The following is a 14297-nucleotide window of genomic DNA, read 5'->3' as shown; positions in this document are numbered from 1 at the left end:
TGCATTCAGGTTCATATATGTGCATAGGAAATATGTCTCAAAACTCAAATATAGCTTATATAATGTAGACATAATGTAGGGCATCATTCAATAAACAGACAATAGACCCCACACAAACATTCAATACTTTATTATATGTTGCAAAAGTTGGAACAGGTACAGATTAAAATCAAAAGAAAATAATTATATAAGACAAATTCTTTTAAAATATTTGTTTTGCATACAGATAAGAAAGGAAAAAAAATACAATTTCAGCATATATAATTTCATCAAACAGCATATTTGCTAGAACACAATTTTCTGCATCGTAGGTATACCTTTCACAAACCACTTGTAGGGATGACTTTCCAACACTGTAAGCAGACCAGTTTCAAATTGCTTGTTGAAATGGATTCACTTACACGCCAATCATTGCTCTTGCCTGGTGCATCAGAACCAATCAACCTGTCCAGAAATTCACAACCTAAACACTCAAACCATTCAAAACTGAGCCAGGTCTGCACTGTAGCAGCTCAACGTTAAGGGCATGCCTCCAGCTGAGGCACAAGGAATGTACCACTGAAAAATAAATACTAATATTTTTCTCTCAAACAGAAAAAAAGACACATGTAAGACATTCATTTCAAAACAGGAAGAAGAGAGAGATAACGCCCAAAAAGGAAGGAGTTTTACTTCACACAGTACCATTGAGATTAAATACTTTTGACAAAACTTTGTCTTTGCAGGTTTTGGTAAACAGATTGCATCGCAGTAAACATTGGCTGACGTCTGCAGGTTCAGAATCTTGCTGCCACTATTTGAAGGAGGGTAAGTTTGGCACTTTTATGCTGATGTCACCAATGTTGATGTTTCTGGGCATTTCCGGGAGGTTCATGTTCTTAACGGCTGATACAGCACGAGCAGGTGCTCCTGCAATACCGGCCTATACAGACACACACGAAACAAAACACACAAGCGGGGTTACCAAGGGTTGCATGAACAGTCAAACAAACATGCAGTACATCACACTTAAATTACGTATGTCATGAATTACACAAGGCAGATGTGACGTTCACATTGGACAGATGCACGCACGCACACAACACATCAAACATACTAAACAGATGCAAAAGCATTGACAACTACTAGAAGAGACAATGTGCAAAATGTACATTCAGATGCCTATGTAGCTTTGTATGCACATGCATTTGGCTTCTATAATGGTTTGCATCACAACCAGAGCCAATTATGAATCAAGGACATTGTTATTGTTGGCGTATTCAGGAGTAGTGGACCTTTTATCAAAAGGCATATGGAACATTGCTTGGAACCCACTGGACTCTTGAGGACCGATGGGGTAAAAATGGAGAGAACCGGGTAAAGCAGAAAAAATGGGTTTGAGTGTGGAAAGGGAAATGATGTTTTAGATAGACAGCATAGAATGTTTGTATAGATTCAGAAAACCTCAATGGCAAAAAGATAAGGAAAAATATTTAGGCTTGCGTTCTTCGTTGATTAGAACATTAATAGACCTCTAGTGGGGTGGAATGGGTCACTAACCTACTAGAATGAAAATCTTCTACAATTTAGCCGTCTACAGTACACAACATACGTTTACTGCAGGGACACAAGTAACTATGTTTAGGTGTTATCTAACAATGAGAAATTTGAATGCCTAACACTGCGCTACAACAGGACATCTATTCTGAGGGACAATGGAGGTAGCTCACTCTAACACAGTGAATCTCAATGTATTACACACATAGGATTTCCAATGAAGCCCATTGGTATTAATGAGTTTTTCTGTACAGTTAATACAATTAGAGACGATTTGTTTTACTTGTTGCCTAAAATAAGAGGACATTTGAGAATCACTGCAGTTAGAGATCTCCCACATGAATCTTTAGCAGACAGACCCAAAAATGATAAGTAGGTAGCTTAATCCAGGGAGCTGTGTACAGTAGTTTCCGGTGTTCTCGTTTAACACACGATTGTAAGAAAACAAATTAGATGTGTGGACATATATACCACAACCAATTCATGGTACAGTAGCTCTGGCAGTGGGTCATATTTCTGATGATATACAATTGCTGGACTATACAATGACAAAAAAAAAAGGCACATGATCTTCATTTATCGCCATGAGTTCTTTACCCCTGGTGTATTTCAATAGACTCTCTGTGTTTTGGGCATTCCTCTCACTGAATCCTGTATCTAGTGAGTGGAGTTAGACAGAGGGACCACTGTGAGGTGGATGTTGATCCTGCACATGGGCTCAATGTTCAAGTGTCAGACTGAGGTTAACGGGTTTCCCTTTTGCTTCTTGGTGTGATAGTGCAACAAGATCTTCCGGTAAAGCGCAGACTGACTCATGGCTGTGTAAACAATCACACCATGCTAACACCTATAACACATTGCAACAGGTCTCTGGTTCTCTACTGTATATAAAGTCAGAGCGCCTATAGATTATTTAGGGCTGCTTAATATAAAATTGAGGACAATAAGGCTCTGTAATCCTTGAGCCTATGCTGGTTTAGGATCACATTGCTCATGTAGTTCATTCTAAAGTGAGGAGCTTCACAATTTCTTCTCAGGTTAGAGATGACCGGTTCTTAATGCTACTACCATTAGATGTAGTGCATTATGCAGTTTATCTGACATAATCTCATGTGCAACTTTTGTGTAATCACGGGAAGAAAAACAAAGTCCAGCTGTAATATTTGGCCAATAGCTGTAATATAATTATTTGACAAAAAACATCACAACAGTGACAATCTTGGAAGTTCTGAGCATGTTTTGCCTACCGATGCGATTAACTATGGTAAAGCAAATGGCAATGCATAGCACAGGAAGCGATAATTAAGTAAAAACAACTGCAGCAAGCTGATTTAATACATTGCTGAACTAGCAGATTATAGCGTTCAGGTTTTTCTCAATTGCTACACCAAGGCACGACTTTGGAAACACTGTGGGTTCAACACCATAAATAGGTCTACCTAGTTAGTACATATGAGTTAGTACATACTGTATGTCTACATGTAGTTGTACCATTTAACCCATTTTGGGCGGGAACCGTTATGCTTTAGCTATTGAAAAATAGCAGATCTACAAGCTCATAGCGCGCCACTCGGTGGCGTGCTACGAGCTTTTAGGTCTGCTATTTTTGAAAATTCGAAGAACGAATGACATAGAAACATAGCTTTTTCAGAAAACTGTCAGGATGTAGAAGACATTTTTAGAATCTGATCTCAGATATTTTTTTAACACTGGTCATGAAAAATGTTAATATTTGATGGAACAAAAGCATTGAGATACATTTTTGGGTCTGACCTAAAAGATTCCTAATATGTTAGTGACATTGTTTTGCCATTACGTGGTAGGATACTGTACGACAGTACGGCTCAGGGGGAGGGAGTAAACTTAGTTGAAGTTACAGTACTCGGTTGTAAATTTAGCAGTACCTGTGTCTACCTGTCCTGTCTGGTAGACTGAAAGATAAACGTCTGCAAAAAGAGAGAAGAATGGAAAGAACTAGAAAGGGTCAGGAAAAAAGAGAGGAATGAGGAATGTTAAAAAAAGCAGATAAAAATAGTCACAGTTTTTCTCCATAGAAGTAGTGATGGAACCTACCATAAACCGCACTTATAGAAAAGATATGTGATCTTAACACTCTTCAACCACAATTCGAACTATGAAAAAGTTAATGTATGTTCATTAACAAATATTAAATATCAGTCCTCACTAAATGGGAAGAACAGCTATATTTAGTATTATGCATTGCATGATTGCTCTAAAATTGGTCCAACATCTTGGAACTTGGAATTAGCATCAGTGCGTTGTAAAGCACACATTGCGGTCTAGGGTAGGTTCAAGAGGAAAGAGACAGAGCAGTTCTGATGTTTGTTGAACAATAAAAGCCTTGTCTTACACCATGTCGATCATAGAGGAGGTTATGTTTATTTAAAAAAAAGGAAAAACGTCAGAAAAAAGAAACACACAGGACAGCTCAGATGCTCCACTACTCTGCAGTGTACAGTTTCTGTAGTCATTCATGTTGAAAACTGAACAGATGCGTTGGTCATAAATGAGCCAGTTAGGAAATCAAAGATACTTTGACCATTCATCACTCACGAGTTAACCCTTATGTTCAGCACTTTTAACATTAGACAGGCCAAGCAAATTAACCCTGAAAGAAACAATTACACGTGTTACGACTTTGTGGCTTCCCTCCGATGCATAGGATAGTCACTGAGAAAGCGGTATTAACCCCCAAACCTATTAGTGGTTATACTATAGTTCACCATTTCCATACTAAGCCCACAATTTAAGAGTGCTAACATTGTTAGTAAATAGCAAAAATAAAAATAAAGAAACAAAAAGAGCCAATTCATCAGCACAGCTACGCTTTTTGGTTTTCAAAATCCATAGTATGAAAAATAGAAATGACTTCATGAAATTGTCTCTGGCTGTTTCTGAGCACTGGATGAACAAATGGTAATGAATTCAAGACTTATCCACCAACAGAAGCTGTATGGAAAGCAAAGCGACATCCTTCTTTAGTTTAGAGTACAGTACCACATATCTAATGCATGGTCCACAGCGAGATATCAGCTCATTGATGTTAAAAATCACATTTGTGGTCTGGTTGACTATGAAACTGAAGGCTTATCGAATTAACATAATATGTATTACCATTAAATTACCATATTTGCTAGCAATTACCACATTACCATCTCACAAAAGAAACATACAACCCACTTCCAAGCCCATAACATGTCAAAGTGAGATGGACATTGGACAATGTGTAAAATATAAGACTGATCGGGAGACTTTTGATCAAGATTCCAGAGAGGCATTGGATAACATATGGGCGAATGCACACACCACAGAAATGACAACTTGGTGATATTGATACTGTAAACTATGTACAGTATATACACTGAGCAGTACACAGTAAAATCCTGAGTGTTAATTTATACATTTGTAAATCAGAGACTGTACAAATGTTGGTTAAATTTGTTTACTCTTATAAGGACTTTCCAGTGTACAAGGGAGACAATAGCATTGGATATTGTGTATTCTGTGCTGAGAGCAGTCAGCAGTGCGGTAGCAAGAGGTAGGTTTCAGAGAAGGCACAAACAGTCTAGAGTGGGTTCGGGACGGTGCATCCACACGGGCACTGGAGAATAGCATGCAGGATGCAGCATTCACACATGCCTGCATATACAATACCATGAGGTCATACATATATGATGGGCCACACTTGGTCACACTTACCTCTGATTTCTCCATCTTGTTCTGGGCATCCACCTGTGTTATGATTTCATTCATGTTGGTCTCCAACACCATGCCACCCATCACCATCTCTGCCAGAATGTTGTGGACCTGCCAAATCAGCGAAGAAGGTAAATATTGCAGTTCAAAATATACTTTTTAGAAGAAAAAAAGGCTAAAGAAAAAGTCAATCGGGTACACACAAACGATGAACGAAGTTCAGTTTTTGTTTTTATTTCAAGTGAAGTGAACTTCTTGTTAACTTTCAATGTTATGGTTGCACCATAGATACGCCTTAATATACAACAACCCATCGTGTAGTAATATTCTGATAATGTGAGTGATCTGGTAACAAAAGCCATGTTTAGCTTTATACCAAATATGTAGATACACCATTACACTATTACTTGCTACACTCCAACCGGGCGGGTTCCTGAATTCAGAACATTTCACAACCGATCTGTTCATCACAATTGCTCACAGGGAAGGTCTAAATAAAATGAAATTTCCTACCTTGTCTACGTGGAAAATTAAGTCAAGTTCACAGACATTCTCGAAACATTTGTCCAGCGTTTCCACAAATACCTGTAAATGGATAAATTGCATACAAGTCATTGTTTTGATCACAGTAGACTCTACAAAGAAGGTACCTTTTTTTATCAGCTATAATATTTTACAATTCACTCAATTTCCCATTGAGCACTGCATTGACAGTCTCTGTTGCTGCCAGGCTCCACTGTTGGTCTGGGGAAGGTGTGAACTGTGAACAACCACCAGCGTTGCCAACTCTTGTGAGAGAAATAAGCCAACCCACCTCCAAAAACAAGCCCAAAACAAGCCACCTCTTGGCGAGAGAAATAAGCCCAATAATATAGCCATATAATACTAATAAATACAAATGTCATGCATTAATCATTATGAATAATATGTATGTCTATAATTACCATATGGTTTTGGTCATTTATTATACTATTACACACATAGTAGAGACACCAGGCACCATTTATACATCACAGAAATGTTGGCTTGTTTGATATTCAAAACAAGCCAGCGATTTTTTATAAACAAGCCCAAAAACCTGCAACCTGAAATGGAAAAAAAAACACAACTCTGGAAAAGAACCATTTGCGGGAAGCAAGCGGACTTGGCAACCCTGACAACCACATGCCTCCTCCGATACATGTGGAGTCACCAGCCAGGAGCGTATATAGCAATATATATATGGTAATGTGTTTTACTCAAACTATGGTTGAAATTAAATCAATGGTGCTAACATGTATAGTTTCTGACTGGTTACCTGAATGATTATGTCTAATCTTGTTTTGTTTCACAAGTTAATGTAATGGGTGTGATTTTGATGTTGTAAAATATTAATAGTATATCGTTGCTGTCCGGAGGAAACCTCATAACTCCAGGTTTTTGATTTTTTTTTCCCCCTCAATAAATCAGTGCTATTGAACACCCTTTATGTCTGTGTCTTGTTTGGAAAATATTGAACCAATGGAAAGTAGTAAAATACTCATTGGACAAAACCTCTTAACTCCATTGGACCCTCAAACTGTCTGCTAAAAGAGCTAACTCCACCACCTCTCTCCTTCTCATGCAAGTAATTGACAATATCTAAAGTCACAACACCAACTTTTATGAGGCAGTATTTCTTTTTTATATATATATATATATATATATATATATATATATATATATATATATATATATATATATATATATATATATATATATATATAAGGTTTTCTTCATTTCCTTAAAATTTTACATTTTTTCATTTCCTGAAAAATGAACATTTTGGAGTTATGAGGTATCCTCCGGACAGCAACGATGTATTCTTTTTTTGTACTGTACCCATTTTGGGCGTGAACCCCTTTTGGTGTTTTAAACATTATGTTATAATTTAGCTATTGAAAAATAGCAGATCTACAAGCTCATAGCACGCCACAGAGTGGCGCGCTATGAACTTGTAGGTCTGAATGGGTTAATTGGATTTTAGACTATAGTGTTATTGTGCAATAATATGCAATGTGATGCCAAATAAATAAACACAACATACAATAAGTGCTGGACCTCTTACCTGGATTAGGTCTAATATTCCCAGTTCACTCTCTGAGGAGTCTACACAAAACACGAAGTACAGTGTGGCGTAGTGTCTGTAGATCAACTTGTTCTCAGAGCCACCAATTAACCTAAAGTAATAGATAAGATAGAGTACAGGTCAAAACTAAAAAGCATATTGTTGGAGACAGAACCTCACCCAAATCAATATTTTTTTATTCAAGTGCACCAAAACATAAAAGTTATTTTGCTATAACACTATATTGCTGCATGTCCCGCTGGGAGACCCTGTGGGAGACCAAGGACCAGATGGGGGGAGATTATATCTTCACACTTGAAGATTCCGTAAAGTAGAATGTAAGAAGAATGTAAGAAGCTGTGAAAATGAATCCCCAAAACAATAACCCATTAGGCCTGTCATTATTATTACAGTTATCACCTAATCAATTATTTGATCAAAATTATTGTCTCCACCAGTCATCAGAATCCGAATCGTTTCCATGTTGAAATATGTGATGTGACTCATTGTGAGCTTGTAGATTGGCTATTTCCACAATTTTGTAATACATAATAAAATATCGACTATATTTATTTGAATTTAAGTTCATTGTTATAACTGCCCTGTTATGAAAAACAATTAAATCATTAGTTGCAATAATTTGTATGACAATGAATGGTCATTCAAGTAAGATTTCATGATCGTGACAGACATGACGGTGTTATCAGCAGTGTTCTACTACGCAGTACATTACCCAACATAGGCAGCGTGTTTTATAGACAAGGCACAGACAAAAACATCCAGAGATACCTAGATAGGCCTAAACAACAGCATGTTTTAGGTCACAGCATATTCACGTGTAAAGGGCACATGATATGGTAACACGGTTGAGGTATGGAGACATCACCCCTGACTAACCTATTTAGGACTAGGTACGATAAGACCACACTGGCCTTAGTCTTATCACACAGTCTCCTTGCAGAAGGCGCTTTCCCACAGAACAAACACATTGCACCTTCTAAATTGTGTTGTATATGGAACATAACCTACTGTGAAGCTGTTCACATAAAGTTTACCTAACTTTTGCTAAGGGAAAACATGCACATGTACATATGTTACCATTTTATTTTATTTCATTCATTCATTTTATTTAACTCTTTGAATGCTCTTTCTTGCACTCATTATTCTATCCCTCTGTTTGCTGTGCTTGCTGTGTTTTGTTGTTTGAATGGTATGCTATCTATATGCTGCTGCATTGTCTGTAAGGAAGCCAAACAAAAATAAGTTTTACTCTTATGTACCTGTACACAAGATGTAACAATAAAGTACAACCTTGAACCTTGCACGCAAACAAACAAGCAGAACACCAAACAAGCAAACAGGAAAACTCAAAGAAGACAAAGTTCTTTCAGCACCCCACGTGTAGCTTTCTGAAGGTGGTTTTAAAGAAACTAGTACTTACAGTAGCATACTTCTAAAGGCAAAATGCTTTTGCACCTAATTAATTAATGCAGTGTATCAGGTGTTGTGTCAGCTGTCTCTGATGTAATCATGTAATGTCCTGTAATGAAAGAGTGTCAAAGAAAGCATAGAACACGGAGAGAGGGAGAAGGAGATACAGACAGAGCAAGAGAGAGGACGGATAGTTTTGCTGGTAATCTAACACCTGGGACCATATTCATTAATGATAAATGAATATCAAACTACCACTGCCATTGATCATCACTGAAAAAGCCATTTTCCTTAAATACTAATGCCATAATATTCTCAGAACGCTGCCTCCCTCTTAAGACTTTAGTCAGGCTGAACCACTACAGAAAACGTACTTTTTCAGTGATGAGGATGCACCGAACAGGCCTGATAAAACGTACATATGATATATCCCCAACACTTACATTCCTCCTTCTAGGAAGTTGCAGACATTCTCGTCTCTCTTCGAGACCAGGTGGAATGTTTCCCTGATGATTTGTTGTTCTGTGTCTTCGCTCTGTGGAATGGATGAGGAAAATAGGCAGGAGAAGGCATGATACAACAATATACACCTCATTAGACGCAGTGGAGCATTTATTCCCCCCTGGCCAGAATGAGAACAATAGACAAAAGGAATATATCTATAGATGTTGTGATAGAATCCAACCAATGTAAAGTAGAAAAGGTGAGCCAACATGCGACATCAACTTGGCTTTGGCTTCTAAGGGCCAGATGTAAAGCTCTGCCTTCAGCCAGGCTTTGTTTTAGAAGGAGGAAAGCCATATCCTTTATCCTTCCCATTACCCTTGTCGTATTTAAACAAACCGTCCACTGCCAGTGCCAGTAGAGTTACTGAGTCAGAGACTATACAGTATATGTGAAAACTAGCCTAGTAATACAGGTTGTCGCAAACCTCACTGTAACCATATATTTATGAGGCAAGCTGCTGTCAGATAATTTGACGCCTATCATTACACAGGATTGAAAACAATACACAGGGGATTGAGTACAAACAATACATCCGTTTAAAATCATGTACTGTGCATCTGCATTTAATTATCCAACACTGAGCCAGCTGCAATAAAGGGCGCGTTCGGAAATAGCGCACTGAGCGCACTGTGCAATGCAAACTAATAGGGGGAGAGAGTAGTGACGCGTTCGGTAGGATTTTGGCTTATTTGGGCACCATCGTCCTGGCTACATGTAGGCTACTTGGCTGCCAGTCTGTAGTTCTTAAGTTTGCTTGTCAGTGACGCTGGTGTGTATACTGTCATTGCAGTACACTATCTTCCTATCTTTGACTTGTCACAACTCTTCTACTCTATGGCTCTGGTGGCATTATTATTATTCGCCGTTAGATCTCAATGTTTACATATTACTTGCCGAGAGGACATGTGGACATATCCTTATGGAACCAGGGAGAGGGGGAGAAACACCACAAGAGTGACGAGTGATCAGTCAAACATGTGTTCTCTCCGCAGTAAATAATTAATCTGTCTGCGATCTGACCATTAATATTTTGATTACACTGTCATGCTCGTTTGAGGAAAGGTATAGACTAGAGCAGACTAACAAAGGAAATAGAGCATGCACCTCCACTCTAGCCCAGGTGCTGGACAAAAGGTAGTACAAGAGGAAAAATAGAGTCTGCAACACTGGTATGAAAAACTCAGCTCCACTGGTTTATTTGACTCAACGTTTCGATCCCTTAGCATCTTCTTCAGGAATAATGTGACAGGGAATGGGTGTGCACCTATATACAGGAAGTGGTACAACTGATTGGCTCTAACGATGGGTGGTGACTCATGCCACCTAAGCCCAAACCAATTAACCAGTTTCCAATGTCACAATAATAATAAACATGACAGGTTTAAATATACACAAATAATAAACATGACAGGTTTAAATATACACAAATACAACAGACTGTTGTATTTGTGTATATTTAAACTTTGTATATGTATATTTAAACTTCCTGTATATAGGTGCACACCCATTCCCTGTCACATTATTTCTGAAGAAGATCCTAAGGGATCGAAAGATAAACCAGTGGAGCTGAGTTTTTCATACCATGTTGCAGACTCTATTTTTCCTCATAGACTAGAGCAGAGCATACATGTGTTTGGGAATGTTGCTGAAGATTATGTTATTTTGTCAGCCTGACACCCAAATCAAAGAAACCATACAGCGTGTATTTAATTATTTGATAATTAAGCAGCAGCCTACTACTATAGCCTACTAGCCTACTGGTAGGCAGGAAAATGGCAACCAGAATAACCCGTTCTGAGCGAAACTCCTCCTGCCCTATAGGCAAGTGCGCTCCCGGTGCGGCGGTGCGCATTTCTGAACGCACCCAAGGGGTGTTATCTTGCCTCGGAGTTAGTAATAGGTAAGTGAGTGCATATTGTGTGACTGTGTGTGAATGCGATAGATAGATAGATAGATAGATAGATAGATAGATAGATAGATAGATAGATAGATAGATAGATAGATAGATAGATAGATAGATAGATAGATAGATAGATAGATAGATAGATAGATAGATAGATAGATCGATCGATCGATCTATGGGCTTAGACAAAACTTGAAGAATTGAACCTGCAAAAAGCACAGAAGCAGCCTTGATTCTGTCTCTATACAGACAATGTATGCAACTATGCATGTGCGACAATGTGTGAAACCACAGACTTACACTTGTTCTTAGCCCCTCTCGGACCCCCCTGTTGAGCTCTTTTCATCGCTGACCCGTGGGGTCCCTGTTCATCAGTTGAAATCCTTATGGAAATTATGGAATACGGACGGACTTAGTGTCAAACGCCCGTGCTGCGCTGTGTGAGAACTCGTGATAAGTTTCAAAAGAAGCATATAAGAGCTATAGGAGACAACAGAAACGGCTGCGAATTTTCCTTTGGCGCAGAAGCCGTTAAGTATTTTTAATCTGTGTTTGACCGTTTTGGTAGCTCTGAAATTCTCTCTTCCTTCCTTCATTATTGACATCCCATTGTACCGCCTCCAGCCCAGTGGCTAGCAGATCAGAGGCAGGAACGTAGGTACGCCAGCTAGCCATGTGTCGGGGCTGGAGGCGGTACAATGAGATGTCAATAAGGAAGTCAAGGAAGGAAGGAAGAGAGAATTTCAGATCTACCAAAACGGTCAAACACAGATTAAAAATACTTAACGGCTTCTGCGCCAGCAGGGGCGTTTGACGCTAAGTCCGTCCGTATTCCATAATTCCCATAAGGATTTCACGGGTCAGCGATGAAAAGAGCTCAACTGGGGGTCCGAGAGGGGCTAACTTGTAAATAACACTGTAAATACCTTAGGGGTGCCACTGTTATTTAAGTAGCAGTTAATTATGTGCTTCACAATTAGCCTTTTTGATAAATCAAAAAGTAATCAATAGAAATACCTAAACCTGAATTATAAAACGTACAGTGTCAGTAGCCTATATCTGGACTGTAATACTAATACATGTGTGAAATGAATCATAATTCACACATGTCATCTGTATGTCTGATATCCATCTAAGCCTATAAATCAGGTTTCAAAGCCCCCAGGTGGTGGGTAGGTATAGATGTATAGGCAGGCCTATTTAAAAATAAATTAATTTCTATATTGACATCGTCGTAATTGAGTTGCTAGAGAACAGCTGGGTACATTTCCTGTCAGCTACAAATAAAGTCACACTCCCTGTGGTACTGTAAGGACGCCGGGGCAATAAATCTAATTACAAAAATAAACCAACGCAGCCTTGCCAGGCAAGATACGGTAGATGATCCATTATGTAACATAAGATTAATTCGATTTTTTAATTTTTTAAAACAGGTATTATATAAATACACGGTACAGGATCCGCATATCGTTGAATCCATGTGGAACCACGAGTCAATCACAAGGGCATCATTAAGTCATGTGACATAAACAGACTGAACGGACTGCACTGATATGCATGTCTGCATGATAGCTCTATAACTTCATATTCTACTGAGCAGAGCAACAACAAAATGAAACGTCTGCACGCGCCGTCTAGGAAATAATATAGGCCAGCTTTGTCTTGCACATGTTTAATTATTCATCGCGGAATGGACTGTGCGGTGGAGACTGACATCTTATACAATAGTATCAATGACGCCATGCAAAAATATGCACACCATGGATGCAATAAAGTTCTACCCATGCAATGTCTCAGATTGCTTCTTTTTTTATACATAAAAGCTTGTTCTATTGATTACATATGGTATTACTATTAGTGTATGTGATTGATGTACATGTAAAAGGTAGCTTACTCTAGAGAACCAAAAACATTACAGAATGTTTTAGCTAATCTAATATCGGCGATTCGGCGTATCAATCACACATGACGCGCGTGTAATATCAAACATGCGTGGCTGAAACACATAATGTTACTCACATAGTACTCGTAGAATTTAGAAAGCCTTGGTTTCCCATGGTTGTTGAAAATTAGAATGGCTTTTATCATGATGATTGTAGTCGGATGGAGGCGGGGAAGCACAACGGGATCAGTCTATTAAAGACTGGTGTATGTCAACCCCCGTGAACCCAAATCTATCTGGAATTCGGTACCAGATCTCGATTTGAGGATTAATACGGTCAGTTAGCTCGAGCTACAGGCTACTGCTCCATCCTCTGTCCACGGAAACAATCCTCCACGTCAAACGACCATTCATTTCCACCATCTACAGCTGCCGTACTGGAACAAACTGAACGGCTGAGAAGAATGCGAAGCAAGCTTCCTGAAAGTGTGTGCGTGTGTGTGTGCGTGTGTGTGTGTCAGAGAGATATAGTAGGTTTTTTTCCTCATACCTTTCAAAGAACCTGCGGAGGGAGAGATATATTGTTTTCTGTTTTTGTCTTGAGTGAGACATATTTATATTTATATCATATCACGATATCATTACAAAATAGAATGAATAGAATGTTTTCTTCTATTTTCACTATATTTGTTTAGGGTCCATCTCATCCATAATTACTACAATGAAAGATGTCCCAATGGAAATCAGCCACAAGGTGGAGCAAAAGTACATCTGGTACTGATGATGTGGCAGCCCAGACCAAAACCTGGCACCAACTTTCCAAATAAAAACAGAACTTGTAGGCTAGGCTTGACTATCTCATTTGGGGGTAGAAGAAAAAAACGATCACTGACAGATTTTCTTTTTCATAATAATGCCATTCAGGGCAGTATAGTTACCATTGTCATTGGTCCCTAAGACTCCCTATGAGTTGAGCTGACAGTTATTTAACAAAACCACTCAACCAAGACTCATATCTTAATGGATAACCACTTTATGTATATTAAAACACATCCTCTTCCATAGAACTATATGTTAATTTACAATTTATTTTCCTGCAATAAGGAAACAACGTTCATATTAATGTTGGCCATTTATTTATATTTAACACGTTGTCAAATGCCAGATATAGCACTATACTAAAATGTAGCCTATTACATGTTCTTGCTGACTGTAAATCTCTCTGGATTTAGTGG

General features: G+C 38.5%; 1 protein-coding gene across 2 annotated transcripts; it reads right to left on the bottom strand.

Moving 5' to 3' along the window:
• Positions 1-115: 115 nt before the first annotated feature.
• On the bottom strand, positions 116-13488 carry ap3s1 (adaptor related protein complex 3 subunit sigma 1). 2 transcript variants are annotated; one of them, XM_080766703.1, is made up of 7 exons: positions 13200-13488; positions 9214-9305; positions 7340-7451; positions 5767-5838; positions 5257-5364; positions 3441-3482; positions 792-922 (listed from the first exon to the last, which is right to left on the bottom strand). In XM_080766703.1, exons 1-6 carry the CDS (start codon positions 13266-13268, stop codon positions 3447-3449), a joined length of 489 nt encoding a protein of 162 aa, XP_080622829.1. In that variant the 5' UTR covers positions 13269-13488; the 3' UTR covers positions 792-922; positions 3441-3446. The 2 variants fall into 2 exon arrangements, with proteins under 2 accessions (XP_080622828.1, XP_080622829.1); XM_080766702.1 differs by lacking the exon at positions 3441-3482 and having other exon boundaries at positions 116-922.
• Positions 13489-14297: the final 809 nt, after the last annotated feature.

The sequence above is a fragment of the Protomyctophum bolini genome, assembly GCF_963924005.1.
Source record: "Protomyctophum bolini genome assembly, chromosome: 6".
Lineage (NCBI taxonomy): Eukaryota > Metazoa > Chordata > Actinopteri > Myctophiformes > Myctophidae > Protomyctophum > Protomyctophum bolini.
Note: the sequence above shows the minus strand (reverse complement) of the source record. Positions and strands in the feature narration are given on the sequence as shown.

What these genes read in the sequence shown, in the direction of transcription:
- ap3s1 (XM_080766702.1), bottom strand. Translation starts at nt 13,268, where the DNA reads ATGATAAAAGCCATTCTAATTTTCAACAACCATGGGAAACCAAGGCTT. An exon ending in CTAAATTCTACGAGTACTAT is followed by an intron (nt 9,306 to 13,199) that starts GTGAGTAACATT and finishes TCCATTCCACAG; the next exon opens with AGCGAAGACACAGAACAACA. An exon ending in ACAAGATGGAGAAATCAGAG is followed by an intron (nt 923 to 5,256) that starts GTAAGTGTGACC and finishes GTGTCTGTATAG; the next exon opens with GCCGGTATTGCAGGAGCACC.